We start from the raw sequence: 22,579 nt of genomic DNA, 5'->3' as shown, positions 1-22,579 counted from the left end.
ACTCTGATAAAACTGATTAACAATGTAGAGTAGGCTAGTTGGTATGACATTTTAGACTATGGAGCTACGGCAGACAAGGACAATGCACCACTCCATAATCAACTAGTTTATTTCTGGAAAAAGAGAAAAGGAAGGTTGAACGTTGGGATGGGGGGGTTTTGAGACGACCTGGTTAAAAAGGAACTTTACACCTAGTGGTGATCTTTTCCTGCTGTCCTTGTCTGCCATAGCTCCGTAGTCGAAGTCTGTACAAGTATGTCAGACAAGACCCTCAAAATGACAGTTTTAAGCATGTGCAAACAAAACCACCATGGTGATAAGGGGTGACACAAGTGAAAAAAAAGTCCTATGATTTGAATAAAAATTCAAGTTCCTTATCCATCAGACAAATAGAAGCTTCATTAGTACAACTGGAAGAGCCACTTCGACTACCTCTCTTTCGAACTGACAGTTTTTTTTTTTTTTTTTGCCGAGTTCTTTCAAAAGCCGGGTTTTAATGTCACTGTTTGATATAGTATAAGAATTAGGATGGACAGAAGATCGACTCAATCCTCGCACTAGCTACGATGTGCTAGTGTACCATACCGCACGCGAATACCAGGTTGCCGTGTCCTGTGTGAGGTTTTTTTGGGTTCGAGAGCCACAAGAACTGCTCGCATGCAGTGTATTCTACCTAACATGGACAGCGCAGCAGCAGTACGGCGGGCCAGGCTGAAAACAATGCCTGACAATCTGTTCTGCTAATTCGTCTTTAAATTTCGAGAGGGTAGCTTCGTTCTCTTTGGTGGCCAAGAGGCCGCGTGTTTGAGATCCCTGTAGATAGGGCAATCGCTTTCGAAACTAAACAACAAGACTCAGAAACGTAACGCTGTCCTATATCTGCGCAAAAGCACCATAGCTCATGTACAAAGCAGGTCTTCCAAAGACATGAACGGGTTTTTCCGGGGAACCACCACCGTGGGAAAACAGACACAAGTGCAGGTGGTAAGTGTGAATCATGTGTCGCCTCCAAGATTTTTCTAGAATTTCTTTGAGAGATGTTCAAAATTTAGTTTGCAGTTTATTGAGTTTATATACGTATATCCAACACCGCAGGTCCCGTGATTTCTGTCCTTTTTTTTCTTTCTTTTGTTTATGATTCATTTGGTACAGTAATTCACATATAACATCGACTTAGTGAAAGTATATGTAGTAATTGTAATTTTTAATGCTTTTCATATCTTAGGGCTCCTCTTTGTTCGGTTTTTCGATACTGTCTTCCGACTTTCCAGCTTTCTGATAGTTCGGTCTCATGATTTTCGGCCTTATATGATTGCCACTGCTCTTGGGCCCCGGATCCCGACAGCCTCGAAATATCCTTATCTCGTGACCACTTCTCCTTCCAACTGGTTACAAAAAGTGAAGTGTCCATAACCAAAGTATATTGATATGCAGATTAAGTAGAAAGGAAGAGAGGCAGATAAAAATGACAAAAACATAAGAGAAGGCGACAAATTGTCTTCGATCAAGGATACTTCTTTATTGATACTAAGGTCACAAAATGATCACGATGATCGGGTATGTTTAGGGTAAATCGTGCAACACAGTCCCCAAAGAAAATGACAAAAATATATACACAGTACCGAGAGGATAGAGAGGTAGCAAGCGAGCTGGTGGTATACGTAGATCCATAACACAGACAAGCTTGTCGTGTTTTGTCCCCCAGTCTCGGGTTTTTAATTTAGAGATAACCATATATAAAGTAATTGAACCTCTGTATGCAATAAGCAATCCATGCATGTAATGCAATCCCCTTTCGTGTATTTTTGCTGCAATGACGTCCCATACCAGCATGTACCTGCCATAGAAAATTTACGACCGTATTGCAATTTATTGACCTGTTACAGGAGGGTAAGAAACGAGAAATGTATATGTGTATCAATAGGATGGGCAGTCAGGTCTTGCCCCTTTTCTACACACGCATACAAATGATAGCTTAAATTGAACTGCGGCTTCCACTCGAACATGTTCTTCCTAACTAACACGACTGTGTCGGCAGTGATACTGAGCGTTGTAATCGAAAAAGAAAGAAGAAGAAAAAAAACGTGAGCACTAAGCTAATAAGTCATATTATGCTGGTCACCTACGAGATATTTTCAAGATTGTGCTCGTTTAGCAGCACGATACGCTCGACCCAGACTGCTCTGCAACCGCACAGGTGACTTCACCCTACCTGGTTCTTCAGCAATCAAAGTACGACTTGTGAAAGCTGCTGTGTATTTGCGCGATAACCCTGTGTGCATGCGGTGTTACATTGAAAAATGATATATCATGCTCACGGACAATTTCTGCTAAGTCACAGACCCAAAAAACACAAACATATATGTACACATTTTCCATTGCATTAGTCGAGGTAACCCGGCTGCAATTACTTTACCAAATACTCACTTGAACTTTTTTCGGTTTGGGATTTTTCGACTTATCCCCTTCTTGCATACAGGGGTTCAATCGTCAACTGAAGGGAAACTATATACATGCCATCAGCACAAAGCTTGCCTGTCTGTATTTAAAAGAAACACACGGGGCACCAAATTTATGAACCAGAGCAGGATGAAGAATATGTTAGCAGTTAGCAGAACAATGTGCTTCCCATGGAGAAACACGACATTCCTATACCTAAACGTTGTTCGGCCTATAGTTGGGCCGAGCTTGCGAGGGTTCGGCCAAGCTTTGATTGATATCGGCCTTACTCGGGCCAACTGAATACCGCCAACTTTGGGCCAGTATGTGGCAGACCGTTCTAACAAACACGGGGACCAGCATGCATTGCCGTTGGGGCCATTGTAGAACCAATCTTGATTTCTAGTCGGGCATTAGTTGGCTAGATAGCGTCCCATGAGGCACCAGCAATGATGGGCCAAGTATGGTCCAAATCTAATAAGATTCTCAACCAAGCATGGTTATGAGGTATCCCATGCAGCTTCTGCACCCCTCTACGCGATGTTCTATCCTATAACGCCAGTGTGCCTTACAACTATATCTGGCAGGTGTGTATATTGCAAAAATCAAATCCAAAGGTTGAAAGTGCTGCTGCTGGTCGTGTGTGGCCTGTCTTAACATCGTTTTGCCGCTATTGGAATAGATATGTATACGTACCAACCTGCTCGATAGCTGTTATTGTCAAAGGTTATACACATTACAAACGAGTAGGAAATGGAAATTCCTACTCGTTTAAGTAATGCTCTCCGTGTCACTATGGCTCAATGTATGAAGCTGGTTTTCACCTTGTCTGAAAATAATTTTGCAAGCTGAAGAAAAAATGTAGAAATGGACTTGTGTACATCTAATTGAACTACATAGACTAGCATCGTTGCTTTGTTGTTTCGAACAGCAGCTGCTGTTTGGGGTTTGAGGATTTATCCCCCCCCCCCCAAATTGTAAGTTTGGTTAGTGTATTTAGAAGGATGATAATGAAATCCTCCTCACCCATTTAAGTCCACATAGAACTCCTCCAGAAATATTTTTGGACTAGGCCACTGCTTTGAGCCCAACGCAGTTTACGAACTGCCTTCGCAGGTGATATGACGACGTCAGCCCAAGTTGCAACGACTTGTGCCAACCAAATACCGATCTCCGGCAGATTTTCGGCAATTTGCACTTGGACTTTTTGTCTAGCTGGACACAACGCTATTGAAAGATGTAACATTACCATGCGGCATTCCTTTCCTTGCCTTTTTTTTTTCTCTCTCAATAAACTTATCCCCCCCCATCCCCTTGAGTTTGAAGAACACAGAAGACGACGAGGACGATACAAGACTCAAATACGAACTAAAAAACATGTTATCGAGTACATCAGTTCTCTTGCACATATTAATTTATTCATACATGATCATTGTTTTCAATATAGTAATGTGGTATTGCAGCGAAATTCTAAAAGCTCCTCGTGACATATTGCACCCGGACTGTTTCCACACGCATGTCAACTTGTATTCTTCGAAATCTGAAATATTCCTCATATTTTCTTGATATCTTTACATTTTTACTGCAGGACCGGTTCCCAAGCGTAGGAAAGTGTACAGTTTGGTGAAAGATGCCAGAAAATTGTAATTACGGGAAGAATCAGATAATGACAATAATTGTTGCATATGTATATTTTTCCTTTTATTAAATCGGTTAGACGTTCGGCGTCGTGGTGTGTATCTCACTCTTTCGTTGTGCTGTTTTTACACCGTACAATCTACCCCAAGTGTCTGCGTTAGTTTGGTTACATTTGTAAATTTGAAACTTCGTGTGCTTCATTATTCATCTCTAACTAACTGTCATTCATCTCTGAAGCTAACCTGACACGATATACTTTCAGTGAATAGCAGCAGGATGCTCTTAAGTTGACCACCTGGCCATGTTTTCTATCGAATTCCCCAAATTTCTGGATTCTGCAGATGATTTGACAAACCCGGATTTGAAATGGGATTTGATTTGGCATGAAAAAGGGCAAATAAGCAAGAAAGATGCTTTCACTTTGTTTTCCATAATATTAAACGGGCATAGTACTCGAGTTAAAAGGGGTGCATACAGATTCGCCCTACTTTGGATTGTGCATGTACAGTACGCGATCCGCCCGAAATCTTTTTAATGCAGGAACTATAGAGAGGGTTCAGAATATTGCGGCTAGATGAGTTGCATGGATGTTAGTATAAGCGAGATAAAGTCAAGATTAGGTTGGGATAGTTTGTCGACAAGGAAACAACAGTTACGTTTGCAATTTTTAGATAAGATTACTAATGATAAAATTAGTATATGACAAAGGAACCTCTTCTATAATTACTTGGAACCTCCATCGTACATCTCATCGAGATTGATCATCACAGGAAAATTTAGCCCAACGGATGTATAGAGCTGATTTGTTCAGGACCTCAGTACGTATTGTTTTATACTGCTTTTCAGTCTTTCTTTTTGTATGCTGACTTATTGCTTACTTTAAATTTATTTGTATACAGTAATGTCGTAAGGCGTTGTTGCGTAATAGCAGAAATAAATAAATACAGAAAAAACTAATTCTGGATACATAATGATTTCACTTGCTTCTCGAAAAAGAGTTGACTTGAATCCCATTTGTTTCATCAAATTCATATCACTGGCGTAAGACGCCTCATGATGACCCATGAGAAACACAGCGGTGATGCACAGTACCCCTGACAAATTACAAAGTGCTTCGCATGCTTCAGATACACTTTCAACGTTTCGAATATGAGCGGGCTTCTGTAGCCATGACGGCTTCAACCGGTTTCACTGACTTCAACCTTCAACACCCAAACCCAACAAACTACAAAGCAGGCAAAAAGTTCCCAGTATTTCAACAACGCGAAAAATATCGTCCGTGCAACATTCGTGTGAAAGAACAGGCCTATTAATAAACAGTACAACAAAAATAGTTGAAATTGAAATAATGGCTTCATTTTTCCCGCGGAGGCAACTAGAATGCAAGGCGTCCCACACAGCAGCCAATGAGAAGTAGGAGCTACATTTTTGCGCGGAAGCACCTGGAAGAGTGAGTGACGCGGCAATGATACCCCTCAGGATCTAGCGTCTTGTCTCCACTGGCGGGCTCATAGGCTCCTCACACTGTCGTTGTCGTCGTTTATGCATTCATCCACGACATCTCTTGCGAAGACTTCCGTTCGATGTGCACCTGCGAAAGTACTTCGTCAAGTAAAAAGAATAGAAAAGGAAAAGAATAGTGAATTCACAACTTTAATGTTAAAATCTTTAACGGAATTTTCTATTTTGACGTCCACGATTTATTGAATGTAAATGCGTAACTAACGCTGTTGATGTTGTGACTGTATTGTTGAAATACGATCGTGCTCCAGTGTCGGGCTCGTAGCCTAGTCACACTGTCGTTGCCGTCGTTTATGCATTTACCCACGGCATCTCTTGCGAAGACTTCCGTTCGATGTGCACCTGCGAAAGTACTTCGTCAAGTAAAAAGAATAGAAAAGGAAAAGAATAGTGAATTCACGACTTTAATGTTAAAATCTTTAACGGAATTTTCTATTTTGACGTCCACGATTTATTGAATGTAAATGCGTAACTAACGCTGTTGATGTTGTGACTGTATTGTTCAAATACGATCGTGCTCCAGTGTCGGGCTCGTAGCCTAGTCACACTCGTTGCCGTCGTTTATGCATTTACCCACGGCATCTCTTGCGAAGACTTCCGTTCGATGTGCACCTGCGAAAGTACTTCGTCAAGTAAAAAGAATAGAAAAGGAAAAGAATAGTGAATTCACGACTTTAATGTTAAAATCTTTAACGGAATTTTCTATTTTGACGTCCACGATTTATTGAATGTAAATGCGTAACTAACGCTGTTGATGTTGTGACTGTATTGTTCAAATACGATCGTGCTCCAGTGTCGGGCTCGTAGCCTAGTCACACTCGTTGCCGTCGTTTATGCATTTACCCACGGCATCTCTTGCGAAGACTTCCGTTCGATGTGCACCTGCGAAAGTACTTCGTCAAGTAAAAAGAATAGAAAAGGAAAAGAATAGTGAATTCACGACTTTAATGTTAAAATCTTTAACGGAATTTTCTATTTTGACGTCCACGATTTATTGAATGTAAATGCGTAACTAACGCTGTTGATGTTGTCACTGTATTGTTGAAAAGCGAACGGGCTCCACTGGCGGGCTCGTAGCCTAGTCACACTCGTTGCCGTCGTTTATGCATTTACCCACGGCATCTCTTGCGAAGACTTCCGTTCGATGTGCACCTGCGAAAGTACTTCGTCAAGTAAAAAGAATAGAAAAGGAAAAGAATAGTGAATTCACGACTTTAATGTTAAAATCTTTAACGGAATTTTCTATTTTGACGTCCACGATTTATTGAATGTAAATGCGTAACTAACGCTGTTGATGTTGTGACTGTATTGTTCAAATACGATCGTGCTCCAGTGTCGGGCTCGTAGCCTAGTCACACTGTCGTTGCCGTCGTTTATGCATTTACCCACGGCATCTCTTGCGAAGACTTCCGTTCGATGTGCACCTGCGAAAGTACTTCGTCAAGTAAAAAGAATAGAAAAGGAAAAGAATAGTGAATTCACGACTTTAATGTTAAAATCTTTAACGGAATTTTCTATTTTGACGTCCACGATTTATTGAATGTAAATGCGTAACTAACGCTGTTGATGTTGTCACTGTATTGTTGAAAAGCGAACGGGCTCCACTGGCGGGCTCGTAGGCTCCTCACACTGTCGTTGTCGTCGTTTATGCATTCATCCACGTCATCTCTTGCGAAGATTTCTGTTCGATGTGCGCCTGCGAGCGTACTTCGTCACGTAAAAGGACTAGTGAATTCACGACTTTAATGTTAAAATCTTTAACGGAATTTTCTATTTCGACGTCCACGATTTATTGAATGTAAACACAGACATGATCGTACATGAAGTGCATGTCTGTGTTGTTGTTTATTTTGTCACCCAGTCTCATCTTTCGAAGTTACTCAAGCTAATTTACGTTTAACTAAATCGCACACAGGTAGTCAGGTCCTCGTAAATGTTGAGAAAACAAGAACCATGTGCTACCATTATGCTAAAAAATACCATGTGGTAGTGCTGCAATAGCTGTACTGAGAGGTAATTAAAGTGTGGCAATACTTTTTGTCTGTCCATAGAATCAGTAATGCCTGGAATGGGTTCTACCTAGAACCACAAGAAATCTCCCCTCTACCCGTAAACCATCAAGATGCAGAAGAGCTCATCACTGCTGACTGTTTAGGTAAGATAGTCCTTTGCAACTGTTCAACTAGCAGGCAGTGGTTTATCCAGAATTGAAACCAAGGGGCTGGGGCATGTACAAGTCCTTAGCCTTTGCTACTTCATGCCAGTTTCCCCACCCGTTCAGCACATCTGGTGGAGATGCTGGCAACCAGCGGAGGGAGTCGTCTGCGGAAGCAGGCAAGTTTGTTGAAGTAACGAATATAGTTGTAGAGAGTGCCAAATCTCAACTGTGTTTAATTTAATCAGGAAATTCATAATTAGCAGGGAACTTTTTGCAGAGAATTTTTTGCACTTTTTGCAGGGAATTCTTTTGCAGAATGTTCATTTATTTAATAAAACACAGAAAAGAACAGTCTCTTCCATCATAACCACAACAGGCAAATGTGAATACGCCAGCTTACAATCTCACCATAAAAGTGGGCATCTCAATCTGTAAGAATATTGCAACATTATCATCAGGCTGTCTGTCTGTGGACGGCAAGAATAGAGAAGTGATCAGCGAAGAAGAATATTAAGGGGGGAAGTGGGGATCAACACAAACGTTTTTGTTTCGCAGTAGTTTACGTAATAGATTAAAACGTGCACCGTGATGTTGATAATGCAGTTTCCACAATGAAAATTTTTGGTTCTCATTTTTCTGCATGCAGTTGCAACTGACACATCTGGCATAGGAACGTATGACGATAGCATAAATTATAAATTGATTTACCTGAAAAAATAAGAATGTCTCTAGGAAGGTTCAGTGATTGTAAGAAAACAGACCGCATCAATAAAGAGCGAGTGGTTGTGGAGATATCAGTTTTGCAAGTGGAGCAGGTAGAGCAAAAAGTTGTTTTGAGAAAATCAAGTGCAGAGTTTCATGCTATTTTTACTACAAATTAGAAGGCTCCAGCACTATAGTCTTTCATGTCCTTTTGTGCACAGGTTCTCTTGCCCTCCTGGCTCTTCGTTTGATGCACTTTGGCTGCTTTTGCCTTTGACCAGGGCAGTAGACCCTTGTTCAAGGCTTTTGTTAGCTTCGCAAAGCAGATACTTGTAGGGGTTGCCTTCCCCCAACCACCTCGACGCTACTTGGGCAAACCTGTTGGAGAAAACCATACCTTCTCCTCCTCATTATACCCAGAATGGCGAGTTAAGGGTACGTGTGGAACCATGAATGGTGGAGGACGCACGGAGCCATGTCTATGTGAGCTTTTTTCTGAGAAACAAATTGCACACATCAAAACCTTTCGCGCTATTCAGCACAATGACACATACACTTTCATCAGACGTCTTCATCCGAAAATTTTTTGGATGACCCTTTATGAGGCGATATGGTTGCCCATAAGAAAAGTACTTTGAATGTTAAAGGTGAAGTTCTGAGCCGCCCGAACGGATAATATCTGAAATTTGGTTAAAATCGACAGAGTGCATCTCATGAAAAAAGTGGGACATACAGGGTGTGTGCAGAAAAACATGACCCGCATTTTTACATGTAACTCGTTGTCTACTTAGCCGAGGAACTTCCGGTGGCGCACGACGGCGTATTTATGCGTGCGAAAGCTACAAAAAAATCCTGGAAGCCATACTCAATGTAAAAAAATAAACAAAGCGCGAAAACATGGGCTTCCATGCATTAGAATAGGGCGGTCATGACACTGCATGGTAGTGTATTTCGGTCTCATAAGAGTTATGTGCAGGCACCGCTAGGGGCACTGCCGATGAGCATCCATGTGGGACATCGTTTCGATTTATGCACCGATAGCTCCCCTAGCGGTACTTGAACACAACTCTTCTACGTGCACCATGTTGCCCTTTCACATACACCCTGTTGCCCACCATGTTGCCCTATTCTGATGCACGGAAGCCGACGTTTTCGTTGTTCCGTTTATTTATTAAGCTGGGTATGGCTTCCACAATTTTTCTACAGATTTCGCACACATAAATGCGCCATCGTGCGCCACCGGAAGTTCGTTAGTTAGGTAGGCAACAAGCTATGTGCCTAAATGCGGGTCATGTTTTTCTGCACACACCCTGTATTTGTCCCAAGAGCTTATTTGCGTTCAAAGGGAAGTGGGGCACTTCTCTCCCACTGACCTGCTAGTGCACATGCTCTGAGATTTGGCAGGAATGTTTTTGTTTGAAGTTTATTCTGAAGATACAAACATTCAAAAGCGTGCCTTCTATATCACAATCTAATTTTCGGCATGAAAAGGTCCAAAACATGTCACACAGAGTGGGACCTGGCACAACTTGCAGATGAAAAGTGTCCTCACCTCTCTTTCCTTTGTGGAGCACCATCTGCACCTCTGGCAGCTTATGACTAGAGCCTGAAGTTTTAGGGTTTTACCCGATTCTTCCCCGAATTTGCACCCCGAATTGAAGGTTGCCTCTTTAGGGTGAAACCCGATTTTCACCCGGCAAATTGCCCTCACTGGGATGTCTGTAGGAATGCACTAACTTGTTTGGCAGAAAAATGCAGTTACATCACCATTTGTACCAAACTGCTACAATTAGTCTGAATAATTGAGCCCGATTTCTCCCCAAATTTAGCATACTGGAAGTTTTTTTTACCCGAATTTGCATGAATTTAGTGCACATGTTTATTTACTCGATTTTTACCCCCCCCCCCTCCCTTGAATGTAAGAAAAAATATTTCCCGAAAACTTCAGGCTCTACTTATGACCTTTTGGGGGTGGTGATCACCTCCCTGGAACCTCACCTCCTCAGGCACAGCTACCACTTTTTGCCCACTTTGGCGACCGTGCTGTCTCCCCAGAAAAGCCTGTGTTGCCTTCTTCTGTTTGAAGGTGTTTTCACTAATCAGCTGTCTGCCAATCTGCAACCTGTACCACAGGTTTGCAATCTTCCTCGTGTTAGAAAATTGAATGAAGGAGTTCACAACCGCTGCGTCAAGCAAGTAGTAAAACATTCTGTTCCACCACTTTTTTTACTTTCAGTCTGACACGTACGAGTTCCTTTTCTGATCAAAGAGGTCAACGCCACCCCCATGTATTTGTTGTAATCAGATACAAACTTGGGGCACGTTACACCAGCCTTTGCACCACTTGCAAGTGTACGGGACACCTCAACCACTTCATTCGGATCATGAAAATTTGACATCATGAGAACATTTCGGTTGTCCCGCCACATGTGTGCCGAGAGAGATTCCTTTGCCCTCCAAACGTAGTCTCCTCGTTGCAGCTTCTGGGCCCGCGTTACTTCTCTAGGAACATCCTTACGGTTTTGGCGGAGGGTTCCTTAAGCCAGGACGTTTTTGTCTTTTAGCTTCTACAACAGCTTCGTTTTGGTAAAGGAGTTATCAAAGTAAACTTCAGTCTCTGGCTCCACATTCTCGCTCAGTGAAAGGACAACGTGCTCGCCCAGTGTTAGGTCAGAAGGGCGATCGGAAGCCTTCCCTTCGTAGATCCTGAATTCCCAGAGGTAGCCGGTTGCAGAGTCAGCCCTGCACCAAACTTTATACCCTCTCTTGATGGGTTTCATTGGACAATACTGCTTCAGGGCTGACATCTCCTTGAACCGTATCATGCTTTCATCAATGGCCTGGTGATTTGACGTCTTGTACTCTTCCAGGAAGTGCTTGTTCAAGGCGTCCACCAGCAGCCTTACTTTCGCTAACCTCTCATATCCATCCTCTCCTCTCTTTTTCGCGGCTTCGTTGTCGGCAGTGTGAAGGCAGTTCATGATTGCCTGGAACCTTTTGAATGTCATCACTGTTGAGATCTCTCCAACATTGAAGAGTTTGTCTGTACTCCAGTGCAGGTATAAATGATGGGACGGGTTGATGCTCATCAGGAGCAAAATGCCCATATACGCTTTTAGTTCATCCTCGGTGATATCATACCACGTGGATTGTTTCTCCTGCACTGCATATCTGTTAGTTTCTCTCACGATCGTGTCAAGCACGTCATCATCAAAGTGGAGTCAGAGCGCGTCATATTTTCTTTGGTTATGTATAATATATACCTGGGTGTCCCAGCTAAGTGTATACAGATTTTTTAAAAATATATATAACACTTTTTCCAAGATGAAATCAATTGCAATATAGCATATGCTAAAGGGCACTCCCTAGGAGGGCATTAGCAAAGTCCAAAGGCAATGTCTTAATTAACTTTCATTAATTAACTAGTTAATTATAAAAGCTACAAAGTTGTCCCAATGAGAATATCTGTTCCTTTCGGTCACCTGATATCGTAGCCGTTTTCAGAACAAAAATTCGTTCCATAGATCGCCCGCAAAAAATTAGTGAAGGAACGCCATTTTTTTCTTTATTTTGTTCATTGCGCATCTTCGCAGACGCGTATTTCCTTCATCCCCAACGTGAGAGGGGGAAGGAGCACAGTGCCGCCTGATGCGTGGAAGATGAGCTTTAACTTGCAGAAACAAAACAAAAACAAATATATCGGGTGGCTCTATTGGAACTGGCCTTATCTTGGGTTGCATGTTCTGTTTCCGTTTAATCTTTTTCCAGGACGCGAGAGGCGATAGTGTGCTCTTTCTCCCTCTCACATTGGGGGTGAAGGAAACACGCGTGTTCTAAGAAGCGCAATGAACAAAATAAAGAAAAAAATGGCGTTCCTTCATGAATTTTTTGCGGGCGATCTATCGAACAGTTTTTTGTTCTGGAAACGGCTGCGATATCAGGTGACCGAAAGGAACCGATGTTCTCAATTGGGCCAACTTTGTAGCTTTTATAATTAACAAGTTAATTAATAAAAGTTAATTAAGACATTGCCTTTGGACTTTGCTAATGCCCTCCTAGGGAGTGCCCTTCAGCATATGCTATATTGCAATTGATTTCATCTTGAAAAAAGTGTTATATATATTCTTTAAGAATCTGTATATAAGATACGAAGGCAGAAAAGATAGGCGATGTCAAGTTGCCGGTGGTGAGTAAATCAAAGAGTAATATTAAACGATAGGAACAACTTATTTATTTACACATGGTAAACAAGACTTTCATGAACGAGACTGCACTTCTTCAGGTTACAAAAATATAAACATGGTACAGGCACATATATACAGTTGAAGGGGGAGTTCTGGCATGAGAGGGTAACAGGTTGATGGAAAGGATGCAAACACAGATAAAAATCAAAAGAACATAAATACAAAAGCAGGGGTATCAGAAGCGAAACATAACGCGAGCCCAAGGGCTTATACACAGGAAACGAGAACACTTGTTGGTGACGTTCGAGGAATTAAGGATAAAAAGGGGGGGTTACGGCGACGGAATGAGGACACAGGTGCGGAGTATAAAGGTGACCAGTGGACTGTGAGAAAGTGAAGACGGAGGTGGTCTCAGCAGAGAGGCAAACGAAGAAAATGTGGAAATTGGAGAGTTGTGTGTGTGTGTTTATCATTATATTTTTTAATTTGAAAAATTATATTTACGGGTTCAATAATTGTAGTGGGCCTGCGTGCATGTTCAAACCATGAGGCTTCAGAGACTGGAATTTTGCAATTAAAAAGGATTCGCGATTTTTGCGCTTCCTGTCACTGTTATAACCCGATTCAAGGATAACGATTTTGAGGTCTGTACCTAAAGCGTGTCCAGGAAGGTTAAAATGTGTCGAAACGGGTGTAGGATGGTTATTAACAATATCGGATTTATGGCCGTAAAACCTTTCCCTCATGGTGTTTCAGGTTTCTCCAATATACTGAATACAACATTTAGTGCACATAATAAGGTAACATACGCTAAAAGAGTTGCAGTGCAATCCCTGTCGGATTTCGAAAATAAAAGAGTTCGAGGTGCTCGAGATCAATTCACACGTCTAAAACGCATATGCTCTAACCCAGAAGATTTTGAGGTATGCGCTGAAGAAATGTCCAACGATGTTAGAAAACGAAACTACCCTCCCAACCTTATAAACAATGCTCTCTCCGCGTGCAGATCACATGAACCGCGGCAGCTACAAAACCCCTTATCCTTCGTTACCGCCTATAACAAAGCACTGAGTGGCGCAGGGTCCATCTTCACCCGCCATCTCAACATACTTCAAAGCGACGAAAAACTTAAAATAATTTTTCCTGCTCCCCCCAATATCACATTCCGTCGATCACGTAACATTCGTAACTTACTAGTTTCATCCTGCCTATCCCGACCAAATCCTGGGTGTTCCCCTTGTAGTAACAAACGCTGCCAAACATGTCATTTCATTAGCCCATGTACATTTATCTCGACCACCTCAAACTCTTTTATTTTCGAAATCCGACAGGGATTGCACTGCAACTCTTTTAACGTATGTTACCTTATTATGTGCACTAAATGTTGTATTCAGTATATTGGAGAAACCTGGAACACCATGAGGGAAAAGTTTTACGGCCATAAATCCGATATTGTTAATAACCATCCTACACCCGTTTCGACACATTTTAACCTTCCTGGACACGCTTTAGGTACAGACCTCAAAATCGTTATCCTTGAATCGGGTTATAACAGTGACATGAAGCGCAAAAATCGCGAATCCTTTTTAATTGCAAAATTCCAGTCTCTGAAGCCTCATGGTTTGAACATGCACGCAGGCCCACTATAATTATTGAACCCGTAAATATAAGTTTTCAAATAAAAAAATATAATGATAAACACACACACACAACTCTCCAATTTCCACATTTTCTTCGTTTGCCTCTCTGCTGAGACCACCTCCGTCTTCACTTTCTCACAGTCCACTGGTCACCTTTATACTCCGCACCTGTGTCCTCATTCCGTCGCCGTAACCCCCCCTTTTTATCCTTAATTCCTCGAACGTCACCAACAAGTGTTCTCGTTTCCTGTGTATAAGCCCTTGGGCTCGCGTTATGTTTCGCTTCTGATACCCCTGCTTTTGTATTTATGTTCTTTTGATTTTATCTGTGTTTGCATCCTTTCCATCAACCTGTTACCCTCTCATGCCAGAACTCCCCCTTCAACTGTATATATGCGCCTGTACCATGTTTATATCTTTGTAACCTGAAGAAGTGCAGTCTCGTGCACGAAAGTCTTGTTTACCATGTGTAAATAAATAAGTTGTTCCTAGCGTTTGATATTACTCTTTAATCTGTATATACTTAGCTGGGACACCCTGTATATACGAGGTGGGATTCAAAGGTGTTATGTTTGGCCTAATACATGGGTGTATGTTGCTAACCTTGGGGTTGAAATGTGTAGATATAAAAAAACCTATAACCTTGAGAACAAGCATTCTTTCGGTTGGCACTGCTTGCGTGCATCTCATGCTTCTTTCGCTCCCGCGATACCACAAAAAGTTCCAGGACTGAGCCAGTACCTTAAAAAATTTTTGCAGTAGAGCGACTACGACAGCGGTTCTATGTTACTACGTTCTCCCCCTGTTCTAAAAGTGGTTTGACCCAAATCACGTGGTTGGTGGCTCGTCACGGCGTCGTATTTTGTAGGCGGGTGCATTTAGTAACCGGCGATTGAAAGAAATGGCGTTTGTTGAGCAGAGAATTAATATAAAATTTTGTGTTCGCTTGGGAAAGAGTGCTACAGAGACTTAGGAAATGTTGAAGCATGTGTACGGCAGTGATACGTTATCGCGAACGCAAGCTTTTGAGTGGCATCGACGTTTCAGAGAAGGCAGGGAAAGCGCCGAAAACGACAAATGCGTTGGTCGTCTGCAGACTTCCCGCACCGCTGAAAACTTGACTTTCTTGACTGTCTTGCGAAAACAAAAACTGTTTTGCCACATCTTCCTTACTCACCTGATCTCGCCCCCTGTGACTTGAGCCTATTTCCTGAACTGGCAAGTCTCCTCCAGGGTCGTCGATTTCAATCTGCAGATTAAGTTAAAAATGCATCGCAGGCTGAATTAAAGGACATGGCTAAAAATGGATTCCACAAATGTTTCCATGACCTTTACAGGCGATGGCAAAAGTGTGTTGTTGCTCAAGGGTCTTATTTCGAAGGAGAATGTGTTCCAGCAATTTAATTGATAATACTTTTTACGTTATAGACTCAGTCCGGGAACTTTTGAATCCTACCTCGTATAGAAATTTTCCTTTTGTGCTAATGTAAATGGCATCAGTGTATATATACAGCTGCTGCAGAGAGTCGAGCCTCGTCAAACCACTTATCTGGATTTTTGCTAGCCTCCTTTTCGTGTATGAGTAAATGTTATTATTGTTATTATTAAATGGAGGTGGGAAGTTATGTACAAACATCATCATATTTAAATTTTTAGGAGTCACATTAAAGTAACAAACAAAGTCAATTAAAGTAGCAAACTGAAAGCCATCCATTGTCAAAAATGTCAGCTGGCTGTTTCTCTCAATTTTTTTCTGTTTATCTTTCCAAGTTGAAACTGTGAGCAAAGACAACAACACAGTGTGTAAATACACAGCAATTTCAGTGCTCCTGAACACTGTCATAATCATTTGTGAAGAACTACATATTTTTTCTCAAATCATTTTTTATATTTTCGACACCCAATTTGTAAAGGCGGCTCATTCTTTTCTCTTGGTACTACGGCAAGTGGAGATTTCCACTACTAATTCTGCACACACTGTCCTGCTCTACGTGGCTATGCTCCTGGGTGTGGTGTATTAGGGCATTTGATGGTATTCTGTTTCTGTGTGGCCCTACATGGTGTTTTCTAAAGGCAGCCCCCGTGACTCAGTTTCAGACCCTTCGTATAGTGGGTAGGACATACCTTGCATGATCTTCATACGTGCAGTACTGTTTTCTAGTTGCTGCACTGCCAAACACAGCTGCTTTGGAGATTTTAAGCATCATAGCAGTCTCCTTATGTTTCCAGCTTCTACTTGATCTAGCAGCTTTGCCAAGACTTCTCTCTCCAGCATACATGATGACACTAACTATGTATTCCACATTCACCCAACTGCATGGCGAAAAGTTTTCCTTCGTTTTATTACAACTGCTTTCACTGTGAAGAGAAAAAATACATGGGACTCCCCAGCCACTCAGCCCATTAGCTTAGGAAGAGGACGATACACAAGCGTCTGTGAATAGGGCCAAAGCGTTAGGAGACGGCTATTTGCCAGCCTCCAGAAGAGCGTTTCCCTTATAAGGTTGCAACACTTTGTCTCAAGTCATTCCAGATAAATGTGAAATGCAATGTGTACCTGCACTCAAGATTTTACAGCAAAGGGGTAACAGACTTGTAGAAAACCGTCACAGCGAAAAACCAAAACTTGTGCTGCCCTGATGTCGGCCAGTTAAGAAGTGCGAGAGAGGTCATGTGCTCGTAACTACCAATGGGAGTTGCCGGAGCTCTGATGTCTGAGCCTAATCGGTATGTGTGTTCAAGGGTGTATATATTAGGGGTGTGCGAATATTCGAGTTCTCGAATTCGAGTCGAATATCAAATGCTCGAACTATTCGATACGCGTATCGAATGTCCAATATTGGAATTTTCTAATATTAGAGTATTCCACGAACATGAATGACACAACCCAAAAGTCAGCTTCACCTAGTGCGTCTGTGCACGAGGTGAAGCCTGCTTTACGAAATTGCCCTTGCTGCAGGACCAACACAGGCGGGACAGTGTTTAGTTTGAGAGAACGTCATCCAAAGTTAGTTTTGTAGACATCGTCTGTGCAAGGGGTGGCGCCCCTCCCACATGCAGTTTAGCAGTGCCGACGAGGGACTTCGATTTGATATCTGTGAGGTTGCCTTTAAAAAGTTAGGACTCTTGAATAATGACTACAGCCCACGAACAAGAAGGGTGTCTTAACAATGTCCTTTATGTCTAGAATTTCAGTAACACAACTTCCTAGGGCAAGTGCAAAGAAACTAAAGGGTGTTCATGGCAAAGCTGAGGCAGGATGCCTATTCGTTTGTTTCACAAATGACCTGTGGTTGTCTGAAGAAATTACAGCCTCATCCATGTAACACGCTACTGCCCGACATAAAATTTCGAAATGAAGGTAACCACTCCAGTACTCCAGTAAGTGTAGGCTCACATGGAAAGCACGAAGCACTCTCATGCAAAATTAAAGAGTAGGGGCTTTAAGCAGAAAAATTGCGTGTCTCTCTTTTCACAGTTAATGCAAGAAAAATTACACTAAAGCCATGAGCTACAAAATGGAAACTTTTATTGCGAAAGTCACATATTGTAAAATTTCGACGAATATTCTATATTCGATTCGGTATTTGGAATTTTTTCCCCCATTCGATTCGATATTATATTCGACTTAAAATATTCGAATTTGCACACCCCTAGTATATATCTCTGATGAATAAAACATTAAAATGCAAGTGCACTGGTGTAACGATGTGGATAGGCCCGTTTTCTCGAGCTTAAGGAGGTGGTAGGGCGAGAGACACAATACACATGTTTGCAGGACATAATAATAATTTTCTCAATAATAATTCTTTTTCCTCAATTCTGTACTGTGCAGTACAATGGCCGCGTTACGTGGGAACTTTAGCACTCCAAAAGAAGTGACTCTGTTTGCCCCCCCCCCCCCCCCCCCCCCCCTCGAGGAATTCCTGCTTAACGCCCGAAATCCTCGCCTGCTTGGCGAGGATCCACGCTTCCGCTCACAACTATTTCCGCTTCGGGATTTGTTGACAGAGACTGTAGGCATGAGATTTTTAAAGGTGTAGCATTTTGAGCAAGGCTTAATCGTTGCATTCCACTATTGATTTCGGGTAATGTCTATTCCTGTTGTGCGATGACATTTATTATTTATTTATTGTTATTATATACTGCTAATCGCCTTTTGGCGACCGTAGCAGGAACAGGTTACAATGTTTTGGATGTATAAATGAAGAGCAAACAACAACAAAAAGATTCAAACACAGTAATACATAGAATAGAGCGTAATGAAAACCTAGAGTGACTTTGACTAGTGACTAGAAAATTTGAGTGACTTTTTATTTTATTTTTCTATTTTGATGACTCCATTCCCTGGAATGCTCTAAATACTACACGAGAGCATGGAAACAAAGCACAATATTGGATCTCGAGGGCGCATCCCTCGCTTACCTCGTCCCAGTCCTCATAACTCCATGACATCAACAGATGACTATACCCCACCATAGCACGAGAATGACAGGTTCTTTTTTTATTTTTTTCATTTCACCGTGGCAATGACAGTATTATTTACTACTGAGAGCATCTGCTTATGAATGCAACATTGGATGAAGGTTGCGCCCATCTTGAGTTGCTCGACTCAGAGTGACTGAATACATGTTCCTACATCTTTAAGAAAATCTTGCAGGATGTGCACATCCCAACAACATAAAATTACTTGTGTAGTGTGTACACGTGACACCGAAGCAGCACTTGGGCAAAACATGGTGCTGATAGATCCGGTGTGAGCACAGAGCCGGTGCTGACATGGGTGTGCTCCTGCAGGTCTATAGCTCTGTTACAGCCTTCCCATTACCGGAAACAGTTACGGAAACGTAACGGAAATGAAATTGAAAGGCTGGTATCAGAAACGGATAACAGAAACCAAAATATAGCAGTGACAAAAATGGAAACGGTAACTAAAATATGTCCATTACCCTTCCCTGCTAGTAGCTCTCGTCTGCCCCACTCCCAGTGTGCAGGCTATATTCTTGCAGTGGATTATATGAAAACCTTTTTTTTTTCTACAGACTTTACAGTGAACAGAAGTGATACCATCCATGTGAAGGAAGAACCTCAAGATCACAGCTTTCCTGTGTCACCAGAAAACCACACAGATTACGACGGAGGTGCCATTGAAACCACGGAAGTACATATCACAGAATGCTTTCCAGGTGAGATAATACGGTCAAATAACAGAGGTCGAGGAAGCAGGGACGGTGTCCCTATTACAGTCTGATCACATTAACTCTCAGCTGGATTAAGTCCACTTCAGAAGCGATCAGGGTGAGTGTTTGTTGTAAACACAGGGTGATAATTGCTGTTTAATACGGGTCACCCTCATATGGCAGTATATTCTTATCTCACCTACATGCTGCGCTTAACCTGGTCGTGACGCAATACTCCCTTCTGCCTATCTTTCATATGGATGATTTTAATTACCCTTTGATCAAATGGGTAGCTTGTGACACACAGATTATGTAAGCTTCATGTGAATGCGTTACATTCTGAGAATTGTGTAACACCTTTAATCTTTCGCAGTTAGTTATAAATCCTGCAGGAGTTACCCGATCATTTTCCAACATCCTAGACTCGCTCTTAGCTACAACACCCAATCTTTTTAGCCAGCTTTCCAACTTCGACGGGCTTGGTGACCTCTCTGTACATGATTATTACATTAACATTGCAAGAGCAAAAGAATCCCGGCTTTATAAAAGTGCTGACTTTATAGTAAACTCCCGTTAACTCGAAGGCATAAAAACCGCCCAAAAACGAGATAAGTGGAGTTTCGAGATAAGCGATACATCACGAGTTTCAATGTAGTAATGAAGTATTGCAAGCTTTTCTTGCTTTTACGAGGTTAGTTGTGGCAGAAATAGTGAAACCTTCCCAGTGGGTGCAGTACTTACGGCCAGAAACACAATCCCAGTTTGCACAATCAAAGAGGGGGGACTTTATATAAGAGATTGAGAAGTTACTCGTCAAAAAGAACTCGTTACTTCCAAGTTACTTCAGACACAAAATAGCATTACGCAGGTGCAGCGTGCGTGGGCAGTTGAGTTAGACCTTGAGTTGCCTGCGGAGGCAACAATATGTCCAACAATAGACCTCTCCCTGTTTGTAAACAAATGACGTCATAGTGTTCGGCAGCTCCACAAATTTGGTAGAATTGAACTACGCTCGAAGCTAGAGGTCAACAAGGTCGCGCCCGAAAGCCACGGTCTCGAGGGGATTACGATATGGTACCTTAAAGGGACGCGACCCTCGGTCCTGCATTGCTTTCAGTGGGAGGCAGCGAACAAGTGCCTGTTCGTGGAACCGAGCCCTCTCTTTCTGATCTGTTTCGGTTTCAGTCTGTCTACCAATGTCATGATGCACGTCGGGGCAGACAGGTTGGTCCGGGTCACACCTTCGACTTGTCCAGAAAAAATATATATTGTAGCCCAATGTCTGTGTAGAAAAATCACGCAAAAATTAAGTCCGTATGCTGTTTGGTTACGATTTGAAAAATCGCTAAAGCTGACAATGTGCGCTCCCCGTTTTTGCGTCGCGGCGTTTTTTGCCCTGTTCAAAGCGTCGTAGCTCCGGACTTTTTTAAGGTATCCGACAGAGTCTCCGTCGTGGAATGCACAGCCCCCGGTACTATACGCCTACGAACTTTGGCGGCTCCGGATGCCACCGGTAATTTTTAAAAGAATCGCAAACTTTGCAAAAAGTGCAACACTTGTTTGAATTCGTCGCTCTATTTCTTAGGTAGATTTACGAATTGAGAAATGAAATTTACATCATCGTACTCGGCAAGGCAAGCTCTTTCGATTGGTGCAGGTCTCACTTTTGTGGATTAAATAGTTCTTGTCGTACAGGCGCTGTTGTAGAAGACACTCACTGAAAATTCAACAAGTTTAGACCCTCGGTTACCAAAATCACCAGCTTTAATTTCGACAACAATGCTTCAATGCTAATTTTGACAATTTTTCAGTGCTAGACAAATGTGTCGTCATTAACCGCCAATAACCAAATTTTGTCTCAAAAGACCGGCCGAAGAAGCGCGCTCGTTTACACTGACGTCCTTTCGCGGCACCTTGCAGCCTAGTCCTTCAAGCCGAATGAAAGGATTAGAAGTTCGCTTCCTGTACGGATACCTCATTTTGTTGCTTCCACGATGGCTGAGATAAAGGAGGGGTCCTAACATGAGGCTAAGGGGTTACCTTCATGGGGGGCGGAAGTCTATATTCTTTGGCGGTGTTTGCCTTATAATTGCTTTGCTGCGCCGTCAGTGTCCAAGGTGACAATAAATTTGTGACGTGCTCACGAGTGGACTTGCCATATATACACTTGGAGCTTCTGCACAAGTAGCTTCTCTCTGGTAGACCCGTCTCCACCTTCGCAATGTATCGAGCATATAGCTCTGACCGGACGTTCTGTGCGGACTACGGAGCTAGACACAAGAAGAAGATTCGTCTGGACCAGAGACGACGGAAAGCTGTGACGGACTTGGATTTGGCATCCCTAAAGCTGATTTTGACAGTCAATCAAGCGTCACAGGTAAGCGATGAGGACTACCTCTGTCATCATTGCTTCGGGCATTTCCAAGAAAACATCACGGCCGGAAAAGAAAGCAAGAGTGCCTCTTCGCCATTTGACTTTGAGTTTGTTTCAAGGGATGACATAATCGACAGTGTAAATGAGAGCCTGTCTGTGGCAAACGTTGACATTACGCCGTTAAAACCGCCCGGTGCAATTAAAAGGCGCTTGCGCGGAGCGTACACCAGACGGAAGAAGCGTGAACTCCAACGAGAGATGTCAAAAAAAGTCAGTGCAGCCTATGAAAGTGAGGCGTCGGGTGACGAGGCTGATACCTGTCAAGTTTGTACGGAATGGGCAAGCAACTTTCTCGAGGCGCTTTCAGCTTGCGATACCTATCGAGAGCGTTGCCGCCTTTTCACTTTACTCCCAAGCTCAATGTCTACTCGAGATATCAGAAAAGGTTCATACCAGAAGCTACTAAGCACCTGATTTTGAAGGCCCGCAAGATAAAAAGCAGAAGAGGTGTATAGGCTGAACCAGACAGATACGAAGGAAGAAAACTGAAGCATGAAGATGTGGCCGCTGCAAGCAAGTACTACACGGATGATGACCTGCAATGCACACTACAGAGCCCCAATCGAAAGGATGTGGTTACCGCAACTGTTGACGACGAGAAAGTCAAAGTGGCTAAGCGATACATGACGCGCTCCATTAGGGAAACTTATCGCATATTCAAAGAGCAGCACCCAACCTCTAAA

The 22,579-nt window shown here is 42.5% G+C and overlaps 2 protein-coding genes across 9 annotated transcripts in view; both read left to right on the top strand.

Moving 5' to 3' along the window:
• LOC135376009 (uncharacterized) overlaps positions 1-7,679 on the top strand; it is a 34,268-nt gene extending 26,589 nt beyond the window's left edge. For all 8 annotated transcript variants that reach the window (XR_010417487.1, XR_010417486.1, XR_010417485.1 and 5 more), the window contains one exon: positions 7,650-7,679. The gene's annotated coding sequence lies outside the window, so the exon portion shown is untranslated. The remainder of the gene's footprint in view (positions 1-7,649) is intronic.
• A 6-nt stretch (positions 7,680-7,685) lies between these two features.
• Positions 7,686-22,579, top strand: part of LOC135376010 (uncharacterized) — a 30,528-nt gene continuing 15,634 nt past the window's right edge. Inside the window, exons 1-3 of the mRNA XM_064608628.1 lie at positions 7,686-7,753; positions 7,804-7,932; positions 19,325-19,468. Coding sequence (XP_064464698.1) covers positions 7,827-7,932; positions 19,325-19,468 — 250 coding nt within the window. The 5' untranslated portion in view covers positions 7,686-7,753; positions 7,804-7,826. The remainder of the gene's footprint in view (positions 7,754-7,803; positions 7,933-19,324; positions 19,469-22,579) is intronic.

Source organism: Ornithodoros turicata, unplaced genomic scaffold (assembly GCF_037126465.1).
Source record: "Ornithodoros turicata isolate Travis unplaced genomic scaffold, ASM3712646v1 ctg00000969.1, whole genome shotgun sequence".
Classification (NCBI taxonomy): domain Eukaryota; kingdom Metazoa; phylum Arthropoda; class Arachnida; order Ixodida; family Argasidae; genus Ornithodoros; species Ornithodoros turicata.
This window is presented reverse-complemented; position numbering and strand designations above follow the sequence as displayed.